The sequence below is a fragment of the Calidris pugnax genome, unplaced genomic scaffold (genome assembly GCF_001431845.1).
Source record: "Calidris pugnax isolate Ruff unplaced genomic scaffold, ASM143184v1 scaffold38, whole genome shotgun sequence".
Classification (NCBI taxonomy): Eukaryota; Metazoa; Chordata; class Aves; order Charadriiformes; family Scolopacidae; genus Calidris; species Calidris pugnax.
Genome location: NW_015090995.1, coordinates 8,142,977 through 8,165,265, shown reverse-complemented (window position 1 = coordinate 8,165,265; position 22,289 = coordinate 8,142,977). Strand labels below are relative to the sequence as shown.

Here is a 22,289-nt window from a genome sequence, read left to right as displayed (position 1 = left end):
TCCTGCTGGCCTCTCAGAGCCTGGCTGGACTCCTACTTGGAGCTGAAGTATGTTTGTGTTACAGGTTCAGTTTACTGTTTGTGAAAAAAATTCATGAATTGTTCTTTAGCCTCTAGTGATTCAGCCTTGCAGGTGATGCACTTGCCTGGAATATAATCACCCATAAAGCACCAATATATTCAATGGAAGTATTTTGGTCTAAACAACCTATGAACTTGACACAGAGTTGACTGACTAGACTAGAGGTAATTGTGTGATGGAATGAAAATGTGTGTTTCTTAGAATAGGTACCTCAGCAGTGAGGTCAGATGTTCTCGTATTTCTCCACTTCATGGCTTTGCTGTTTAAATTGAAAGCTTTAAACAGTTTCAATGAATTTTGATTTCTAACTGCATTAGGAGTGAAAGCATTGCAATGGGAGCCACAAATCAATGCACAGTCACCTTATCATGGCTCCCTGTCTTGGTACTGTACCTGGAATTGGGAATGCCACTACTGACATTATCTGTAGCAGAAAGGAAACCATTTGGGCTTGAATGATCCAAATTAAAAGGTGCTACTATCCTCTGCTGTTTTTAGAAGTCATTATCATAGGGAGTGTAACAGTATCTCATTACAGTGCTCATGTTATTTGTTCAATCACCTCTCCTATTCTTAAGTAGCAGGACATTTAAATTTGATGGTGATGTCTCTAAGATACAGTGCAGGTAGTACAAAGCTGTACGATGGTAACTGTTTGGGACAGAAAGGAAGGTTACACACTTGGGGTAACGGCCTAATGTGAAACCACAGAGCCAGCAGCACAGGAGATTGACTGTGGACTTAATGTATTGTCCAGATCTCTGCCAGTATTCTTGGCTGTAAATTAATTTATCAAAAGAGAAGAAGAAATGTTTTAATGAGGGACACCTGCAAGTGCTGTTCCAGTCCTTCATGTGCTTTCAGACCACTAAGGCAAAGGATTGTGAATTGCAGTGTTCATGTCGGTTAAAAAAGCAAGTGCTCCCTATTGACACACTTGCAGCAAAATCCTGCAAAAGTGTCACCATTTGGAGAAGGTTTAAATATACTATTAGTACCTGCACGTGCTGTGGATTTAGCTCTGAGCATAGGGTAAACATCAGGATGGGGCAAATGAACTAAGATCCAGGTGGAAGAAGAGGAAGAGCAGCCAAGTCCTCTCTAGATGGGGGCACCGCAGTTCTGAAAAGCATCTACAGTCATCGCTTCACCTAAAGGTGTCTCATGGCTATGATGTGTATAAAATGAAAGATGAGGGAGGGGTGGTATTGGAACACAAAAGGATTACTAGGGAAAGGAAGCTCTTTTTTTAGTTATTTTTTTGTGTGCCACCAGGTTATATGTGTGAACGTACAATAGGCAATCCAGTCAATATCAGTTGAATCAAGTCCTACCTCACACAGCTTCCTCTCTATGTGAGAGTTCTATGTCTTCCCTGAAAGAAGGGCATAACATAGGCTACATTTTATGCTAAGTGATAAAGATAAAACACAATACGGAAGGTGCAAACCACAAGGGCCTGCAATTGTGGTGTGGAACACACATGGATGTATATTCAACATCCAAACTGACAGGATGTCACAACTTTAATTAAGGAATCTGGTCATCATGATGAAAGATTAGCCTCTTTAGTGCAAAACGCATTCTACCTTTCCATCCACTGAACCTCATAAATATACAACTGATAGTATATCTATCTTGACACTGTTAAATGTTCAGCTGTGTTGCATGTATCAGAATAACAAGCTAGGTTTATTTATAACAAGAAAATACAGATATTTCAGAGCTCTGCTGAAATTATGGAAGAAGCACTGCTGAATACAGAATTTGGAGGTGGAAACAATCACTTCTCAGCTACTATTTCATTTCTCTCTGCACTGTGGCTATAGAAAGCTTATATTCCCCTCAGGCATCCTCAGCAGTTGATTTTCAAGCTATTAAAGTGTCATTTAAAATAACCACAGTATTTTCACTGTGTCCTTTGACTGCCTGTCCCATTGTCCTCTTTGTTATTTATTAAGTTCTTACAAATATTTGACCAAACTTTTCCTTTCTGCAACTTGATATAATTACATCCCATCTTAGTTTTCTGCAGCTTGGATTTGACAGTGGAGTATTCATGAGCCAGGAAATACTACTGTATTTTCTGACCTGTGACAAGATTTAGAGTAGGACTGGTAGGAAGCTGTTGACCAACATCCTTTGTGCATGTCAAAGAAAGGATTGTGGATTCCTGCTGTCATATGCTGCAGCTTTCCAGGTGCTGGGGCACTTGGGAAAGGTGAAGAGGAAGCACAGATCTCACAGCCAGAGAAAACCCCCTCCCTCCAAAGTCTAACCTGCTAAGGGCTGTGTTATCCCTGCTCAGCAAGAGGTGCCTGTAGCTCTGTTTTGTCTCCAGGTCATCACAGTGCTGTTGGGTATGTCTGCCCTCTGCTCAAAGGGGTGATTGCAGCACATCAGGTCTACACAAGCAAACATAAACCAAGTTATAGCTGTAGTATAAGAGTTTATAGAGTAAGTTCTTGTTTTGACACCAGCACATACTTTGCTTTAAGAAAGAAAAAGGAACTGTTCAAATATTTAAGTTAAAATATGTTGAAGTCTTTTGCTGTATTAGTGGTACGGTCCTCGCACATGCTTTTGGAGAATACAGGAGTGCTGTCTGTACAGCACCAGGGTGCTGGTAGTCCCAGAGCAGGCATCATCATTTACAATTTTTTTTTTTTTTGACTGAAAAATAACAAAATGCAGTTTCAAACACCCAAAGCTACCAATGCAAATACAGAATCAGGCATGCTCCTGAGACCTGAATACCACTGTCTGCTATCACATTCTTCTTTACTCAATTAAAGACCACATTGTTATTTGCTTTCAAGTAGTTCAAAAGTAAGTTCTGGACAATACTGGGCTTTTATTTTTTTCTCCATGTGTCCTAGCATGTTTGGTGCTCAAATTACATGGAAACACAGCCACTTCTTCCTTAGTTGTGGAAATAATTCAGGATTCCCTTCAAATAAATTTGAAAGCAGTCTGGTATTGTAGTGATTGAAGGGTACATAGTTTATAATATAACTGTTCTGAAACGTGAATAACTTGTCAGGAACTGCAGAATAAAATCAAGCCATGCTTTTAGTTGAAAGAAGCAGTGAATTTAGACAAAAATAAATATTATAATGATATTTGCCCACCATTTATTTCAAGAAGGCTGCCTTTATTCAAGACATGCAGTAAACTATTTTGGGGGATTTCTTGATACTGCTATAGTACTAAAGGATGAGGAACTTTATAACATATGTTTGTCTCTCATTTATTGGTTGTTATGAGACTTTTAGTATTTTAAATCCTCTGTGATACATTGTCTCTAAGTCATTCTACATTACTTTATGTTAGAAACTATCAGAATATTATTATTTACTAATTTTCAGGCACTATTATAGAACAAAGCCTAGATTCAACTGCTTTCCTAATGCTGGGTCTGCTGTGTTCCCTGTTGACCTCAATGAGGACCACTTGAGGAGTGAGGCATTAATCAGAGGCAGAGATGAAGAGCTGGAGTAGGCAAGAAAACCGAACATTTTGGTTTTTTTTTTCCTATAGCCTTCACCTACCTCAGAATGGAAATATGGAGGCCCAAAGTCTTGGCTTTCTGCCTCCTTATGTTGGGACTCTAGGAGAATTTATGGGGGAGTAGGAAAAATACAGGACATGCAGAAGCAGATTGATTCTGCCTTTTGAGCTGGATTTTGTGGTTTTGCTCGACACCCTGCCATTCCCCAGCAAGTGAACACAAGTCTGTGCTCCTGTGTTGGCTGCAGGTGATCAAGGCTCAGCATTTTCTCTCCTTCTAAGCTGACAGTTTTGTCATTGTCTCACTTTCCTAGCAAAAAAGATTCCATAGAACAAAAATACAGTTATTTTCTGGAAAAGTTATTTTAACCAACTCTGTTCTCCATTTGACCAGATTTATCCCCAGAGCATATGCTAACTTTATCATGCAGTGTAATAAAAGTCCCATGAATTCCCTGTGTTCTGAAGGAGATTAAATAGCTATTATAATAGACTTTTTCCATCTATTAGTCCATGACTTCTTAGCAAACAGACATCAGAGATACTGTAAACTGGGAATAGCTTGACATCTGATGTTAATTATTGAAATACAAGGCATGGCGAAGCAAGAATAACCCCAAAAGATACACAACTAATTTGCTTTTTATCTTGAAAATGACACAAATGACATACCAGTAATTTTTTCTGACCTAAGTTTTAGAAGCGTAAAGATCACAAAAACTTTGTCTTGCCTGTATTAGTTTTTACATCTTCAGGTTGTATTTATCACAGCAACAAATATCTTCATGTTCTCTTATCTAAACTCATATAGGCTGTTAGAGGTAGCTATTGTCAAATCGTCATCTTTTGCCTTTTATGGCTAAGTAATACTTCAAGTGGTGTTATAAGCAATAATTCCATTCAGAGGACATTTCAGGGTAAAGAGCAATACTGTTAATGTCTTACATCAGGTAGAGCACTGGACTAGTATTCAAGGTTTTTTAGGCCATTCTGGTGTTGGCTCAATGAATGACCTTGAACATGTTGCTTCAATTTTCTGTGCCTATGTTTCCCCAGCTGTAAAAGATGGATAATTGCATTTGGATGAATTTTTGAAGTTCTTTGAGGCAGGCTGCTTGTGATGTTTCCTAACAAAAGCATCCTAGTAGGAAATTTTAACTAGCATTGGTTCCCATTAAAGTATAATGTGTACTAAACAAACGTGAGAACTGTTAGTAGCCGTCACAACTCCAAGAGGCTCTTAGCAGCCTGATGTGTGCTTCTGGCTTCTCATGTTATTGTGGGTATTGTGGATGCTCAATTCATTCTCCAGTGATTCAGATGAAGGTCCTGGTGTGGCAGCTCCCATCAGTTCCTCCACTGGCTTCACAAATACAAAGACCATGTTTAATAATTTCGGAGGACTAGAGCCTCCCAAATGGAGTACAATATACCTAGTATATCTGTTCTCACATGCTGCATACAGCATTTGATGCACTCTGCCAATACAGAAGTTTCAGACTCTACAAGCTCATTAAAAGTTGATTAATCCTTTGTGTAAAATCACTACATAATTCCCTTGTAGAAGAATTATGATTACAGCCTCAAATGCATTCTGGATGGTTATTTCAGATGGGCAGTAGATGGAGTAAATGGGTAAAGTTAAGTAATAGGTAATGAACAAAAACTTAATGTTACAGTGGTTATAATTGGAAGCTGCACAATTTTATGTGGAATTGTATGGTGGATTAGAGCAAATAAAGCTTGGAAAGTTCATAACCTTTTTGTCTTTCCTTGCTTATTTTAGATTTGATCTACAAAATAGAGCTTGCTGGAGGACTGGGAGCCATCCTTCTTCTGCTTATTTTGCTTGTGACCATCTACAAGTGCTACAACATAGAGCTAATGCTGTTCTACAGACAGAACTTTGGAGGAGATGAAGCAGCTGATGGTAAGAATTTGCACAGGAAACTCAATATATGCAATGGAAATATTTCAGAGACCCAAAGTGATGAAATTTTTAGATTGAAATGAATCCCAAAAGATACCTGCTGCCAGTTTAAGTTCAAACTGTTAAGCACGCAACAGTGTAAAGTCCCAAGACTTTCTCCCAAAGCCCCCTGAAATCAAAGAGTCTTTTCACTGAAATGTCACTGGCCCATGCCATGAGCAAACGGGAGTCAGAAGAATTGTTCATGAGTCTCTTATAGAGACTTATAGGCTTGAATGTCATTTGTGAATTGATTCCTTAGGAGAACTCTTCATGTTCACATGTCCCAGTGCCACATATGCCCGGGATCACTTCTGAGATACACATTGTATGCGGGCAGCCCTTTCATCAGGTGTTTTTCATTAAACATTTCCAGTGAATGGTCTTCAGGCTGCCAACTAACTCCAGTAACTAGTAAGAAGTGATTGTTATTGAGTCTAACTAGTTACCTCAGTTAATTGTGAGACGATAAACAACGTAGTGGAAATGTACAGTTTACCTGGAAAGTATGTTTAGGAGTAAACTAGGCTGTTTTTCAGTGTCCTTCCCCTGACACCTTTCCCTCTCACTAGCACATATTCCATTTGGTGCCTAAAGCTAAACATGTATTTTTAAATTGAAGCTTTAATTCTCCTGAATATAGAACATTCCTGCTTCTAGGAAGCTGGAGTAAGCACAGCTAAACTAAATCTAAGTGTTTTAAATCCTATTATCATATTCTTAATACTTCTATTATAGCATATATATATATATACTTTCTGCAGTTAGCATTACTGTTATCAAAATAAATGTTTCTTTTAAACACTGGGCGTTAGATATGGTAGATACGGTGTGAAAATGTTTCACTACAATGAAATCCATAGGAATTCTGGAGAACATGTGGAATGACATCCAGAGGATTTTGGAATGTGGATTGATAAATAGCACAAATAGAGGTCAGGAAACTCCCTCTTTCTTGATCTTCGTGTGTGACTGGGAAAACCTAAAATTATGTTTTTTTCATACTATACAATACTGCACAGCATTTATGCTGATACCTAGGAGAAAGAGAAGGGTGAGATTATGTGAGTCTGGAAGTAATTTACCTTTAACACTTTGGGATTATACCAGCATAACATCCCTGGTTCACGCCAACAAAAAGTGACCCAAAGTTAGTAACTTCCTCCAGTTTGCTTTGATTCATTTATCTTGTCTTTTCAGTGTGAAGCTGCTGCATTTTTATGCATGTAACTTCGTTGGTTCAATCACTTTTTAATTTATGAAACAATATTATTTTCTAGTTGTTTAGAGGAAGTCCCTTGAGTACATAGGGGATTTTGTGTGCATGTTAATTCTGAAAACAACCTTTTCTTTTTCCAGTGCATGATTTTAGAATTATTGCAGCTTTGTGTCTCGTTCTGATCCTGCAGAATGAAAGATGAAGGCAGAACGTTACTGAAGTCAAAGTATATATGGGGATATTTCTTTCTGCTTATGTAGGCTATAGTGGGAACATACGGAGCTCCCATCAGCAGTCGGCTGTATAGATGCAATTTCAGGGTCATTTTCCATTTATACATGTATTTCTTTAAAAAAGAAGATTTGGAACTCAACAGATTTGCTCTATTCCTATTTCTAAAAATATCCTGTGTAAGCAATGTTGGATGCATTCACTTCCTGTGTTGGGTGTGGTATTGTTTTTAGAGAAAATGATAGTGAGGATTAAGGGAAGACATTTAGAAAATGGCTCCAGACCGTGGTGCAGCCAAGGCACGCAGAGCCAAGGCACCATGGTGGGCGAGCATGGATAGGTCCTTCTGCTGTGCGTGGTGTGTGTGAAGCTTGTGAAGAGGGAGTCGAGGCTGTAGAGATGTAACACAAGCGTACAGGCTCACAAGAGCCCGAGGGAACTAGTTCTGTCTGTGTCTTGCTCACTTGTATCGTGACAGGAGGTGACTGGAGAGGGCAGCTGTAAGGGGCCGGAGGCTCAGGAACAGCTTGCACACAATCTCTGTGGGGCTTTCATGCTGCTTTGTTACCTGGCATGGCAATGCTCTGGGGCTCTCAAATGTTTGCAGGGATGTTTGCCTCCTGGATCGCTTGGTGGCTGGCTTCTCCTAAAAAATTTTGGCAGGCTTCATTATGGACAGGGTAGCAGATTTTGGACAGGCCTCCAAAGCTGACTGGCCTTTACTACTTTGCTGTATGATGTTCTGTAATCTTTCCATCAGTAACTACTATTTTTATATGCTGTTGATTTCAGAGAAATATCAGCAAGCCAGGTGGACATCCTCCCATACAGCTACGGTGACACTAGGCAAATTGCCTTGTACAAACATATAATTATTTTCATGCTATGCCTGTAGCTCTGACCCTCCTGGGTCTGGCTTTGTGTTAAGAATTATAAGGAACTAACCATCTTTTCAAGGTCATCAAGGAATGTATTGTATTATGATGAGATATTTTTTCTTTTTATCAGAGTATATTGATGATTTTTAACTGTTTTCATTATCTTCCATGTGCGCTATTCAATAATTGGTAGTCAGCAATCCTCCATTCATGCGGTTTTGTCTTCAGAACATTAACTATTTGATTTTTCATTTTCTGTAAATAATGGCAGCTGTGCTCTTCCCTGGAGACTGAGTTGCTGAAGGTTGACTTTTGCAATGTACTGTTTTCCATTACTGCAGAGGAATAGCATAGAAAAATGTCACCAAGGCAGTCTGATCCCAGCATGGATCCCAAGTTCAGTAGTGGTACCACTTCTGTTCCTGGCACAGTCACCAGCTCTTAGCTCTGTGTTTTGGATGCAGAGAGCTGGAGACAAGCCCCAGTGCTGTGAAGGAGTGGGAGGAGATGTGTTGCCCTTTCTAGCCAAATCATTGTCTTGCAGCCCCACTGTCCTCATGCGGCGTTGCCTGTGTCCCCTCTGTCACCCACTGCCTGCCTGCCTGCCTTTTGATGAGGCTTTTCCTCCTGTACTGTTTTCCATTACTGCAGAGGAATAGCATAGAAAAATGTCACCAAGGCAGTCTGATCCCAGCATGGATCCCAAGTTCAGTAGTGGTACCACTTCTGTTCCTGGCACAGTCACCAGCTCTTAGCTCTGTGTTTTGGATGCAGAGAGCTGGAGACAAGCCCCAGTGCTGTGAAGGAGGGGGAGGAGATGTGTTGCCCTTTCTAGCCAAATCATTGTCTTGCAGCCCCACTGTCCTCATGCGGCGTTGCCTGGGTCCCCTCTGTCACCCACTGCCTGCCTGCCTTTTGATGAGGCTTTGCCTCCACCCCTGAGCTGCAGGCAGAATGGAGAGGCAAGTCACCCCCTGGGCCCCATTTCCTCTTGGAGGTATTTCTCTCTCTCATACTGTGAGCCCTAATTATTTAAAATTTCCTGGATCAAGTGACCTCTAAAATTATGATACTAGTTTTAAAAACTGTAAGAATTTTTGAAGAAATGCTTTGGACTGTTCATCATTCTTTTCTGGATAATCAGTATTCACTTGAGTTTAAGTCACATACTCTCTCACAATTACTTGTGCAAGGAAGTTTTCCTTGCTCAACACATTCCGAACTTTCCAGGTTCGAAAACTTTTCTGGGCTCAAAACTTTTGCATAATCCTAACCCTCTTGAGACATAGTAATCAAAAGATTCCCATTAGCAATATGTAAAGGATTGAAACAAAAAGTTCCAGCTTTAGTGTTTGCATCAAGGTTTTGCCCATGACCTTTTCAGATATGAAATGTGCACACTGACCACACGAAGCAGAGTTACTAAGTAGCTCAATGTGCAGGATAAAGCTGAAAGGGTATTGTTCGTCTGGATCTGAGTATTTCTCTGTGGAAGCCTGATTCTATGTTCCTGTGACAAGTCCCAGTTTTGTTGGGAAATGCTTAATCATTTCCAGGAATAATATGATTTCCTAGTACTTTCCTTATAGTGCTCTTGCAAACAGCAGGCTGAACATGAATTTGTTTTCTTACAGACAACAAAGAATACGATGCGTATCTTTCATACACCAAAGTGGATCCTGATGCGTTAGATTGTGATAATAATGAAGAGGAGCAGTTTGCCCTGGAAATTCTGCCGGATGTTCTAGAAAAGCACTATGGCTATAAGCTCTTCATTCCGGATAGGGACCTGATCCCTAGTGGAAGTAAGTATTTCTCACCTTTCAGTTTTAATTGTCTCTGATGTGTCATGACAGCCTGGACTGTACAATAAGTACTACATATGGGAAACCTGTCTTTGTGAAGTGGTTTTGTGGATTGGAAAGGTTTTCTCAGTGCTGCAGATTTGAGCTCCAGGTTAGAGGTTGTTCCTGCACCGCTGAAATCAGAGGGAGCTGCCATTGGTTTCAGTGGAGGCAGGAGCTGGACCTTCCTCCAGGGAAGGCTGCAGCACTGCAAGCAATACTATAGTCCAAATTATCTACATCAGATACAGATAGTTAAGCAGGAAACTTCCAAAAAAGATTTTGTAGTCTGTTTTATCATTGAAAATGGAATTATTCTTTTTTCCAGTAATTATTTGTTTGTCTACAGGAGCTTTCAGGAAACTTCCAAAAAAGATTTTGTAGTCTCTGTTTTATCATTGAAAATGAAATTATTATTTTTTTCTAGTAATTATTTGTTTGTCTACAGGAACTTCACAGGTAAAAATTATCTTTCCCATTGTCTTTTGTTTTTTTCCTAACTTTGTATTCTCATAAGTTGCTACAGTAGTTTCCCAGTTAATGGTATAGGTGCAATTTTTTCATTAGAGTTTTGACAAAGTGTCGTATTTCTGAACAGTGTCAGTATTGTGTAAGCAATTGGTATTGTGTAAGTAATAATAATTCTTCAGAGGACTATGTACAGCCCAGTGATCCAATGCTGTTTTCCATCCATGGTGACGGTGAATTACAGTTTTCCATTTCATATTAGTTCTGCTGCTATGTCTGAAGATTCAGCAGCACCTTTGGGTGTCTGTACCAACAGTTAATGCCTTCCTAGCTGTAGTTATGGCATCTCTTCTTCCAGATTCATTTTTGGACAAGTCAAAAAAGACCGTGAATCATATGCATCATGTTGATGAATTTTGAATGCACAGTATGTTTGCTTTAATATGACATTTATTTGAAATGCTACCCTTGTGAAAGATAAGCTTTTTAAATGAATTCTGTCTCCAAATCACTCCCATTAAAAGCGTAAGAAGAGATTATGAACCCCTCTCTGTATATGCTACTGTATAGAAAATATGAATAAGAAAACAAAGCAGTGGCTGTGCTGGAGCAGATGTCCCCAAACATGAAACAGCTAGAACATGGCTGCATTAGCAACCTACTTGCCAAGAGGCTTGAAAATGTTGCCAAACCCCAGTGCCTGCCCCAGAAGCTGGAGACTACTTCTTCTCTGACATTTGAGGGAGCTGAAAACAGAGCTCTGAATCCTGTACTGTTGGGAAAGAGGAGTCAGAGCCTGGTTAGAGATCATGCAGAGTCCCATGTAGTGGCTTGAATTTATCATGTGCATTTGCAGCTCCTAGATTAGAGCTGCTTTCCCTGATCCTTTCACCCTGCCTTTGCAAGGTGTGAATTTTACTCCCTTACTGACATATTCCAGAAGGGGACTTGGATCATAGCCTTCTAATTTCTGATTGCACAAGCCAGTAGTACTGAATTTTTAGATATTATTAAGATAAAATACATCTTTTTGTCTTAAAAATCAGAGAACTGTTGTAAATAGTTGTTTCATACCCAACAATATTAGCAGAGTTATACATAGCAATTATACAAGTAAATTAAAGAGTTTAAAGCTAGCCCTTCAACGATAACTACTGAAGCACAGATTAATCTGAAATGAGATTCTTCTTTCCAATTGCTGTATCAGCCAGCATGGTATTTTATTTTGTCTATTTTTGTCAGTCAGACCCTCAGCAAGTACTTGTCATCACTTTGGGTATTCATTAAACCTCTCCTGAAAATGTAGGGTACCTGAAAATGTCAGTTCTCATTTAGGAACATTCACAGATTTAATACCTCTTTTCTTCCTCTCAAACTCACTTCTTCAGTATTATGAAAGGGCCTGATTCTAACACATGGAGCTTCAAGAACGCTTAATCAGATATAATGACAATGCAGAATAAAATGTGGAGCTGAAATGAGTGTGATTTGCGTGCTTTAGCTTTGAAAAAGATATGGGGGAAGGCACTTTATTTTGAAGGGGCAAGAGGGAGGGAGAGGTGATGGGGAAGGAGGGAAGACTCAAGAGCCCTGTATTTGTAAGCTCTCCATGTGCGCTGGAGAAGTGGATCGTGGCTGTGCTCTGCCTAAGGCTCACCAGTCCTGCAAGGACTTGCAGTGCTGAGTGAAGAGAACAGGCAGTGGGATGTGGTGCAGACCTGCTAGAAACTTCAGAGGTAAACATAAGAGTATCTGTCTCAAAAAGTGGCAGATAAGACAAAATATATAGCTCTTCGGGATAGATTTCTATAGAAAAATAAGGGTGTGATTATGGTTATCTTTTTTATTTTGTGAAATATGTCTTCTCACATATACTGCATTTCCTTGTCTTTTGGTGTGAATGACTTTCAGTGTAATAGAATGTTTTCCCACTCTCCATTCTGATGTGTTTCCTTCTATATTGAAAGGCTGGTTGTTTCATATAATCTCTGCAATTTGAAGGTGCTGCCACAGGAGGGTGTGCATTATTGCGCTCGCTTCCTGGCATGAAGCAGAACGTACAGCTGCTACTTGGATTTGAGAGCAAGCAAAAAATAGAATTGTTAAATAGTATTTCATTAACTTTCTTGCACACTTTTCTGAACAAACTAAAAAGCTGACTTCAGAAAATATCAGGAACAAGTTTCATTATGTTTTTGTCCAGCTGGTTCGTGTCTGACCTCTGGGGAAAAGCTGTGAGAGGCTCTGCATGTCCCTGCACAGCCAGGGGAGAGGTAACAGCCAGATGTGACTTAGCTTGGATGTGCACACCCGGCAGCGAGCTCCTCCGCACTGCACATCCAAGCTCTGCATTTCGGCTCTGTGCTGAGGACCATCTGTTTCAGGGATGCCCAGGCAGTGACTGTTTCTCTCCCTAGGAGGACAGAGGTGAAGGCTGTGGGGTCTGAGGCCACCTCTGCACTGCTGGGAAGCAGACCACTGGTATCCAGAGTTCAGGTTAGATGGGGCTGAGTCATGTTTTGCAGTAGGTGTTGGTTTCTGTGCCCTGCTGGGATAAAAACTTTATCCCAGAGGAGCATTTTGTTCTAGTGGGAGAGTCACTGTGAAGGATGGCGAGGGCCTCAGTGGTGCCCACCACTGAGTGGCCAGCAGGGACCTTTGTGTTGATTCTTGGAGCTGCGTAAGAGCAGCACAGATGGACCCGGCTCCCCAAACTCGCAAGGTGGAATTGGGGCTCCAGCAGCTACTGCTTCTCTGCTCTCACTCATGCAGAAGCCCATGTGGCCATGCAGGGTAGAAGGAAAGAGGGGCGACACAGCAGAGAGGTGTGACACGCAGCCTGCTGTGTAAGCAGCAGCAAGACCAAATTGGTAACGCAGGATTTTAGTTGCATGTTATAGGAAGTACTATGGCAGCTATTCTCTCTGAAGGAATATTCTTTGGTCTTAACAGAGTGAGCGTTCTTCAGTCTGTCAAAGCTGACAGCACATATAACTTTCTGCCTAGGTAATTGAACATGTTAGCCTGGATAAGGAGACTGTGATCCCTAAGATACAGTTGCACTTGTTACTAAAGTTTCTCAGCAGTTACCATTTTTTCCACCCTATTAGTTTTCAGGGCTTTTTTAACAAACCCTTTCCCACAGCAAGCAGATTCTGAAGCCCTGTGAGCTTTTTAATTCAGTGTTAGGAGACCTGAGGAGACTGAAGACTGGATACTTGGGGGGCGAATAATTATGTTTTTACCCAAACCATTTTCTGTCTTGCTAAGGATGATGTGTCTACAGAGAGAAAGCTCTATTTGCACTTGACTCTTTTAAAAATGGGACTATATTGGAGGAAGATATTTTTCTCATATGGTTTCTGCAAATTATTTTAAACCCTGAAAGCAAAGAGGTCGAAACTGTCAAGTTGGATTTTTAATACCAGCAATACAAATCTATTAGAGCATCATCTAGTTGCTCTCTAAGCATATGTGTATTTGATCTTGACAGGATTGAAAAAACATCAGCAATTCACTCCAGCTCAGTCCAGGGTAAAGAGATCAGGCACTGAAAAGAATAACGGTGATGGAATAAAAATCTTTGCTTTTACCTGAAAAATGAGAGGTTGTCAGCACAACAGGAGAGCACCTAAGGCATGTGATAAAAAGCACCCAACAGACAATATTGCAGTTCTGGGACTTTGTAGTTTTGTCTGCCCAACTCTGTGTTTTTTCTGGGTGAATTCCAGCTTCCTATGTTCCTGGATGAAGAAAACCAGTTGGGCTGTGTGCCTGGAGTTCTCAAGGAGCCTTAATTAGGTATGGGACATCATTTATGTGGAATGGGAACAGAGTACCCAGCTCCACAAACTCCTTTCAGAAGTCCCTGGTTGTCTACTCTGTATGAATCTTGCACTTAATGCCAGACATGGGCAGGCGTAGCAGTGATACAGAGGAATGACAGCTGAAAGTGGAAGAAATATGAACAAAGGCCGGAAAGACTGACTACTCTGTAACAGTCCACTGAAGGCCTTCAAGGTGGTCAGGGAGCTGGAGCACACAATACAAGCGAAGAGCCCATAAGAACTGTGTTTCTTGAAGAAAAGGCCAATGAAGCCAACGAGGAATATTATTGTTGTCTTTCCAGTGGAAAACACAAAGATGGAGACAGGCTCTTCTCCAGGGTGCACAGTTGTTAAACAGGAGGCCACAGGTATGAGTTGCAACACTGAAAATTCCATTTAAACATTTGGGAAATTTTCCTCACCGAGAGGGTGGTCAGACACTGGAACAGAACCCGGAGACACTGAGAAGAAACCTCCAACCTTGGAGGTGTACAGAACTGTACTGGACAATGCCCTGAGCAGTCTTAACTTTGTTTTTATTACAATAAAGTAATCAGAGTTAGGGTTTGGGAACTATACAGTTAGGAAACCAGGACTGAATTATTCTTCTATAAATAACTTTCCCAAGTGATAGTCACATTGCCAAACACAGAAAGGCTGGTTATTTTCAGAGTGCCAGGAACAGGCCAGTATGGGGTTGGTGGTAGATACTCTTTGGTTCTTGTGGTTCTGCAGACTATGCTTCCCAAAAATGTCCATAAGACTTATATGATTTCTGGTGTTCTTTCCCTCTCTCTCAACTGCTTCTGCAAATCATCTGAATGTGGTTAGTCAGTAATTTCTTTGTGTAAGCAATTCTGTGTCCGTGGTGTACATTAATTTCCTTGCTCTTAGTCTGCTTGCGTATTAGGTTGTCTGGGTTTCCTTCCAGCCTGTGGTTAGTGTAGCTCATTCAAGATTCAGTAGGCAGTTATGCATGATTTAATTGCAAATTGGATGCATGTCTTGGATTTCTCTTCTTCAGTGCTTCAAACTACAGTTCAGCATCGTTACATGTTGACAGTGTTTGGTGAGCACATATTTGCTGTCAGATGATCTGTCTTCATTACTAAAGGGCAACCGTGCAAAAACTGTGTTTGTTTATGGGTCTAAAAGTTCTTGCTGTCCATACCTTCTCAGGCATTGCATTGGACATGATGCAACTAAGTTACTGATAGAGCTACTCACAATTCTACATTTTTTGACCTATGGGAAATGCTAACATTTTGAAAATTATTTTTGTGCCATATTGCAAAATGGTGTATCGGGAGAGTGAAAATGGGTCAAAATTTAAAATGTTCTTTTTCAGTAAAATCAAATGGGTTAATTCTAATTTTATTTTTATGTTCTAGTTAATGATAAAATAAAATCTCTTGGAATTAAAAATGAATAATTCCAAACTGATTTTGTCACGATGATTTTTTCTCCTCTCACAATGAAATGTCATTGAAGTTGACACCCGCAGCAAAAGTGACGTTTCAGCAAAATATATTTATCTGATGAAAATATGTCAGTCTAGAATCTTGCAGTTGGTGATGTCATTCCTGAAGTCCATGCTCAGTTTATTTCTTGAAAGTGAAACAGAGGCACTGCCTGACACTTCTTAGCTCTTTGGAAAGGTGAAAACAACCTTTTCTCCATCCTACATTGCAATATAGATTGCTTGGATTTAATACCTTCTAGTGGACTGAATGCTTAAGACAGACAACTCAACCTGCTGTGTTTTGAGCAGTCTCAAATTCTGAAGTGAGAGGAGGGAGGTTGGGTGACTTAGCAACTCACAGGTTTATGCAATCAGTCTGCTGCTACTGGAAAAAATAAACCTTGAATTTCCACAGACTGGAATATGTCCCCCCATGCTTTTCCTCACAGAAATATTTATGTTGTGCATATTGGGCATATTGTAGAGTGCACCAAATGGAACCATGTGCTCCGGGGAAGTTGTCTCCTACCTTTAGTAGTAGTCCCAAGCTGAAGTTACTGGGAGTGCTAAGTACTTCTGGACCAGGTGGTTGGAAAATGTGTTTTCATTTGGGTTCCCAGTTTCCTATAATAGAGTGTATTTTATCCTCAGTGCACCAACAGACCCCCTGTACATTGGCCACATCTAAGCAGCTGCAAACTTGGAACTGAAGGAGCACCTAGTGGTCATGTGTGAAGGTGTCTGTTTAGCTGTCTGTAGAAAGAGCTCTAACTTGCTGCAATATGCAGTAAGTTAGGTGGACATGCCAAAGTATGGGAGAGGCACAGAGGGGAGAAGTATCCATCTGAGAAAGTAGGGAATTTTTCTTGTCTTCTTCACACCTCATTCCCCATTTTACTAAAGCAAAGTCTGGTGAGTTTTTGATGGAGATGGTATAATGGATTGTTGCTGGGTTGTTGCCATTGAAATTATTGCTGCTGGATGAGCTGAAGATGCAGAGATGAAAGTGGAGTGATTTTGGGGATTTTTTGGTTGGTTTTTTTTTTATTTGTGTGGTTTTTAACTGGATGCATATAGGCCATGCATGGCTGTGCCTAGCACTAACCTGGATATGCGGTACTGACCGGTATTGTGTCCTGCAGAGAATTGTCTTGTACATAGCAGTGTTCTGAGTTGTTTGAAGGAGGGATGAATATGTCTCGGGAAAGATGCATGATAGTTTGTTGTTTTACTGTATCTTGCAGATTCAACCTCTAATGATGAAGCTTCCCACCTAAATTCTTTCTTTTTGGGAGCAGAAAGAAAGGAAGAAAATGAAGAGTCTGAGCTGTTGATACATTGGGATAATCTCTTTCCATTGTATTGAACATTTCTACCTTACCTTAAGTTTTGTTTCACCAGTTCTGCTTATCATTTTCTCATTGTTGCTGATTCTCTCCCCTCTCCGCTGCCTCTCCCATGGATTTTAATGTTGAATTTTTTTTCATTAATGAGTAACTATTTTACACAGAGCAATGTGGGGGTTTTCCTCATAAAATATTTTAAGGGAAAAAAAACCAAACTGTAAATGCTGCATGATTAAAGAGTCATAAAACATTAACTAAAAGTCAGGATTGTTGCATAGACATTTGTAATGTATGTGTATGTCTTAAATTTTTGTGTGTCTGTGGGATGTTTGCAATTGCCTCTTTTTTCCATTTGTGAAAGAAATTCTTCTTGCTGCTAAGTGGTGAAATAAAACATCGGTAAAGGCAGATTTGATGCTAACTATGCCTTCAGTCTCATGAAAATAAGCTATTTTCGAATGTTCCTGTTGGCCTATTTTGTAGCTATTTGCTTTACTGGAAGTGGTGTGAATAAGCATGCTGTGGTACGGTGCTTGGGACTATAAAAATGAGTCTTGCAGTAACAGATGTTGATTAATGATGTTATTTGTAATCGTTGTTCCTGCTAGAGGGCAGTGTGTGTAAGAGAGGCCCTGCCCTGTGCTGAGTAAAGATCTGTTCTGTGCAGCTCTTGTGTCCAAGTCTTCATTTCTAACACATGCTTCTCCGCCGTTGTCAGGCGGCACATCCTGAGCAGCATGGTCAAGAGGTTCACGCAGTTTAAAAATAAAATTATATCCTGTCTCTAAGCTCACAATCACAATGCTATGCAACCAATGAACACTTCTCTGACCTTAGTGGGGTTTTTTCCAAGTGATTTCATTTTTCTGGTCTTGACCCAAAATCCTTTGAAATTTGTTGAAGTCTGTTCATTTGAATGGGTTTTGGATCAGGTCTGTAAGTAGATCTCTTTCCCATCCTGTTCCATGTCAGACCAGCGTAATTGGCTTCTCTTCCCTACTATCCCTGCGACAAGTCAAACTCAGGGATCTAAGTCCAACTTCAAGAATACTTTGTAGTTTAATAGGCTGACATCATGGAGCTAACGATGGGGCTGGCATTTCTGCTTACACTGATCATTTGCAACTACTTGGCATGCATGAATAAAAGAACAATACTACTTTCTTTGTCACTGATGTCTCAACAAATAAACACCTCCAATATGTTTAAATTTTCCATTTGTTCCTGTCACTTGTGAAGTTTCTCTAATGCCTTGGGGTACATAGAAGCACAGGTTTGTGATATTAAAACAGACCATTGAGCCACAAAGAATGTTATTGTGCTTTTGTGGTCTATAGCTAAGAAGAAAGAGCTACCATGATGCTTCTATGCAATAGCACAAGTTCTGCATGTGATGAAGGTTGATTTCTTTTTGAGGTCTTGCAAGTTACAGTTCATACACCCTTCATACACGCTCATGTCCTTGCATCTGAAACACAAGAACTGCTTCCCAGATTGTGCTTCCCTCAATGTCGTGTTAATCATAACCAGCGTTAATGTTAAAATTTACACAAACATTACATTGATCTTGACCTATATTTTTTTAGTAAGCGTACTGTGTATTTTTAGTCACTAATGCATCTACACAGTGAGGATAGTATGTAAATGTCTTTCTGTTGAGATGAACAGGCAAAACCAGTGAGGGATGGAGGGTGTTATTAAGGAGTTTTCTGTATGTACTCCATAAATAGAAATATGTTGTGACCCTATTTTTGTTGGAGTATATTGTGAAATGCCCCTTGTCTTGAATGGTGTGGATCAGTAAGCTGTAGGATTTTGTTATACTTGATTGCAAGCCTGATGTTTTGATACGATAGACTTCTTTACTCTTTCTCTCTTTCTATAATTTGTAGCCTACATTGAAGATCTCACAAGATGTGTTGAACAAAGCAGAAGACTCATTATCGTGTTAACTCCAGACTATGTTCTCAGGAGAGGATGGAGTATTTTTGAGATGGAAAACAGACTCCATAACATGCTAGTCAGTGGAGAAATCAAAGTTATTTTGATTGAGTGTACTGAATTAAAAGGGAAAGTGAATTATCACGAAGTGGAATCTTTAAAGCACACCATCAAACTTCTCTCAGTGGTCAAGTGGAAAGGACCAAAAAGCAGCAAACTGAATTCTAAGTTTTGGAAGCGCCTAGTCTTTGAAATGCCAGGGAAGAAAAAGGAGGTGGTGTCTCGGCATCAGGTCCTGGATTCTGCAGAGCAGGGCCTTTTTGGAGACCTCCAGACTGTACCTTCTCTTGCCGTCACAGGCACTTCTGCCACGTTGGTAGAATCGCGGGCTGATTTAACTGATTACCATCAAGCAGATTCTGTGCAAATGAGACATTATTGCAGAGGATACGAATATGATGTGTCAGCAGCAACGTTGCCGATAGCTTCCATAAGCAACCATCACACGTACTGTAACATACCTTTGACACTACTAAATGGACAGCTACCTCTTAACAATACCGTGAAGGATCCCCAAGAGTTTCACAGGAACAACCCATTGCTACCTTTATCAGCGAAGGAGCTTAGCTTCACCAGTGATATTTGGTAGTGAAGATCAGGACTCTTTTGAGATGCTTCATGACCGCCATGAAGACACATTTTTAAAGAACTTTGCCCTAACCCCATGGGGTGAGAAAACGTATTTGAAGCAGCGGCACACTTGTTTGCTTTTCTACTTGAACTTTTTTGTTTACGTTTACAAATTATTGACAAAGGGGGCATTCTTTTGTAACTCAGTAATGTCCTGCCTGTCTTTTAATGTACAGTTTTATTGCTTCTTTAAAAAGGAGGGGGAATAGAAAAAAAAGTCCCATCGTTTTACAGTAGGTTTACAATCTGGGATGGATAAAGGGTCACTGTATAAGATCTCCAACATCCATACATATTTAAGTAATAGTATTTGAAATACATGGAAGTTGTTGGGTTTTTCCTATAGACTTCAGTACAGTTTGAAATTCTAATCATGCTACAAAAATGATTATCTCCTGCACAGACCACAAGGGGTGAATCATTCTCTAAAGGAAGGAGGAGGAGACCTTCCCTGTAACATTGTCTCGCAAATACATTTTAGAAGATGACCAGCTGAAACAATGCAGATGAAGCTTGTTCAATAAAGAGCATAGTAACAGTTGCTGCAGAATAAATCACCTGCTCCCGTCAGCATCTCTTCATTTTATTACCGAGGCATGTTGTATTCATAGTCAACAGTTAGCAATGTGGTTTTATTAACTTACTAGAATATCGGAAGATATTTAGGAGGATTTTTAAACAGTTTTTCCGTCAATTATAGATTATTTCACAATTTTTTGCAGAATTTTAATAACATTTTTTAAACAGTTTAAGTATGAATTTATCTGTCTGTCGCTTAATTTGAAATTTCTCAAGATCTCTTAAGCTCTTTTAAGATTTGTAGTGAAGGCAATGTAATTTTACATAGGATTTTTTTTCCAAAATCAGTAGTTACAATTTGAAATTAACCTTTTTCTGAGAACATCAGCAATAGAAAATAATTACTACAGCAATATTCAGAGATTAAGTGCTAAATTATTCAGGTTTACTAGTACTCTGACTTCAATTGCAGTGATAATCACGTGAGACAGTTCTCTCTCTGTTTATCTACCTGTCAGTTTATGTACCTTTTAAATACGGCTGAAGCAGGAATATTTCTGCTCTCTGTGCAACTACTGAAAAGTGGTATTTTTAAGCAGCTGGTAAGGTCTTGCATTTCTTACTTATGAGAGTGATCCCATCAGTCAAATAAGATACTGTCATTTATTTTTCATGGAAAGCATTCTTACAGCTTGTTGGCTGAGAAGTGTTATACAGGTACTCGGCATCAGGCATTACTACTCAGCGAGTTGAATTTTCTTTGGACCGGTACGTTTCATGGAGATTTCCATGCTCAGTTGATTAAGGGTTGCAGAGTCAGACCATGGAGACAACAGTATTCAAGGGAAAAGCTCTAAGTAATGAAGGCAGAAGCCAGTTTTGCAGGTTTTGGCATGGCTTTAATGAAAACACAGTAGACATGGGAGTTTTGTCTCAATAAGATCTGCTGGAGCAAGTTCCCAAAAAATACTTTTATGGCAGGCAACCTCGCCTGTATTTCAGTGTTTTTTAGCTTTGTTCTCTTTGATTGCATGAATAAAAGTTAGCACTCTGCACTCAGCTGCCTGTGGTTTCATCAGCAAACAAGTTCAGTAAATCCTTGACATTTTGCAGTGGTTCCTAAATTGTACCCTACAGTCAAATGGAAACAAACACTGACCTAAGACTTAAAAGTATCCAGAATTGGCCCAAAGGCCATGAGAATGATCTCAAATGTGCAATAATTCATAGAGGTCGGTATTTTTCCATTGCTTCTTTCCCCAGTTCTTTATTCTGTGCCCTCTTACAGTTATTGTCTGTAAGATTGTCATTAGGTTCCAAATAATACATGCTTCTCTTGTTTTTTCTAGCAGTTATGCATTTGACACTAACACTGAAAATGGAAATCTAGACAAGATATTAATTTATTACACAGTATAGGACTATAACTTGCTCTTTTGTGAATTAAGTTCTGAACATGTAGGTGTTTAATATACGTATTTTTCTACTGAGAAAGAAAAAGTGATTTTACCTCCATTATAAATATATGTATTTCAACCTCCTCCCAGAAATTTACAAAATTTGCACTGTTTTATAAGTGTTACAGACTGTGTTTACACTGGTTATGTTCTTTAATGCAAAGTGTAATTTAAACAAAGGGGAAAAAAAAAACCTAAAAGAAAACCCTGCATGAAGAGCTGCATATGTTTAAATGAAAAGCTGTACTTTTCATTATTTTCCTTTCCACGTTACTCTAGAATCTGGTTAATTCACATAGAATGCTCAGTGAGATTTTAAACCTACTAGCTCTGTATTAAGCATGTAAACTCCAAAAAAAAAAAAAGAAAAAGAAAACAAAAAACATATGCAGGTTGTTCTGCTTCTTTTATTTACAGTGACTAAATATGGGTAGCAAATCCCTTTACCTGATGATAATGTTTCTTAGAGCAGTAGCTATTCAAAAGCAAAATGCAATCATGTTTGCATTGAGGTTACATGAAAAGAACAGTTTTTCTGTCATTTTGCAAAAGCACATTGTGTGTCTGTGTATCAATATCTTTTAGTTATAGATGACAAGTCACAATCTGCTTTCAGATTTCCAAGTGTGTATTGAGTACTCCGACAATATATACATGAGTTGGAACCGCCTGTACCCTCTGCTTTTAGTGCGGGGATGGGGACCTGAGCTCAGGACGCCTCTCGTTGACTGAGGTTCATGTAATGCTGGTATGACATTCTAGAGGCCAAGTGTTTCCGTAAGTAGCACTTAAAGGTCTGGAAAAATACTGTCAAACAGTGAAATCCATCCATCAGTGGGACTTTGGT

General features: G+C 39.7%; 1 protein-coding gene across 5 annotated transcripts in view; it reads left to right on the top strand.

The window, feature by feature from the left end:
- The window catches only part of IL1RAPL2 (interleukin 1 receptor accessory protein-like 2), a 389,492-nt gene extending 367,431 nt beyond the window's left edge, over positions 1-22,061 (top strand). For 4 of the 5 annotated variants that reach the window (XM_014954878.1, XM_014954877.1, XM_014954879.1 and 1 more), the window contains exons 9-11: positions 5,378-5,521; positions 9,523-9,693; positions 18,728-19,425. In XM_014954878.1, coding sequence (XP_014810364.1) covers positions 5,378-5,521; positions 9,523-9,693; positions 18,728-19,425 — 1,013 coding nt within the window. Of the gene's footprint in view, positions 1-5,377; positions 5,522-9,522; positions 9,694-18,727 lie in introns of all 5 variants that reach the window. The other variant, XM_014954876.1, reaches the window with a different exon arrangement.
- The last annotated feature ends 228 nt before the right edge of the window (positions 22,062-22,289 follow it).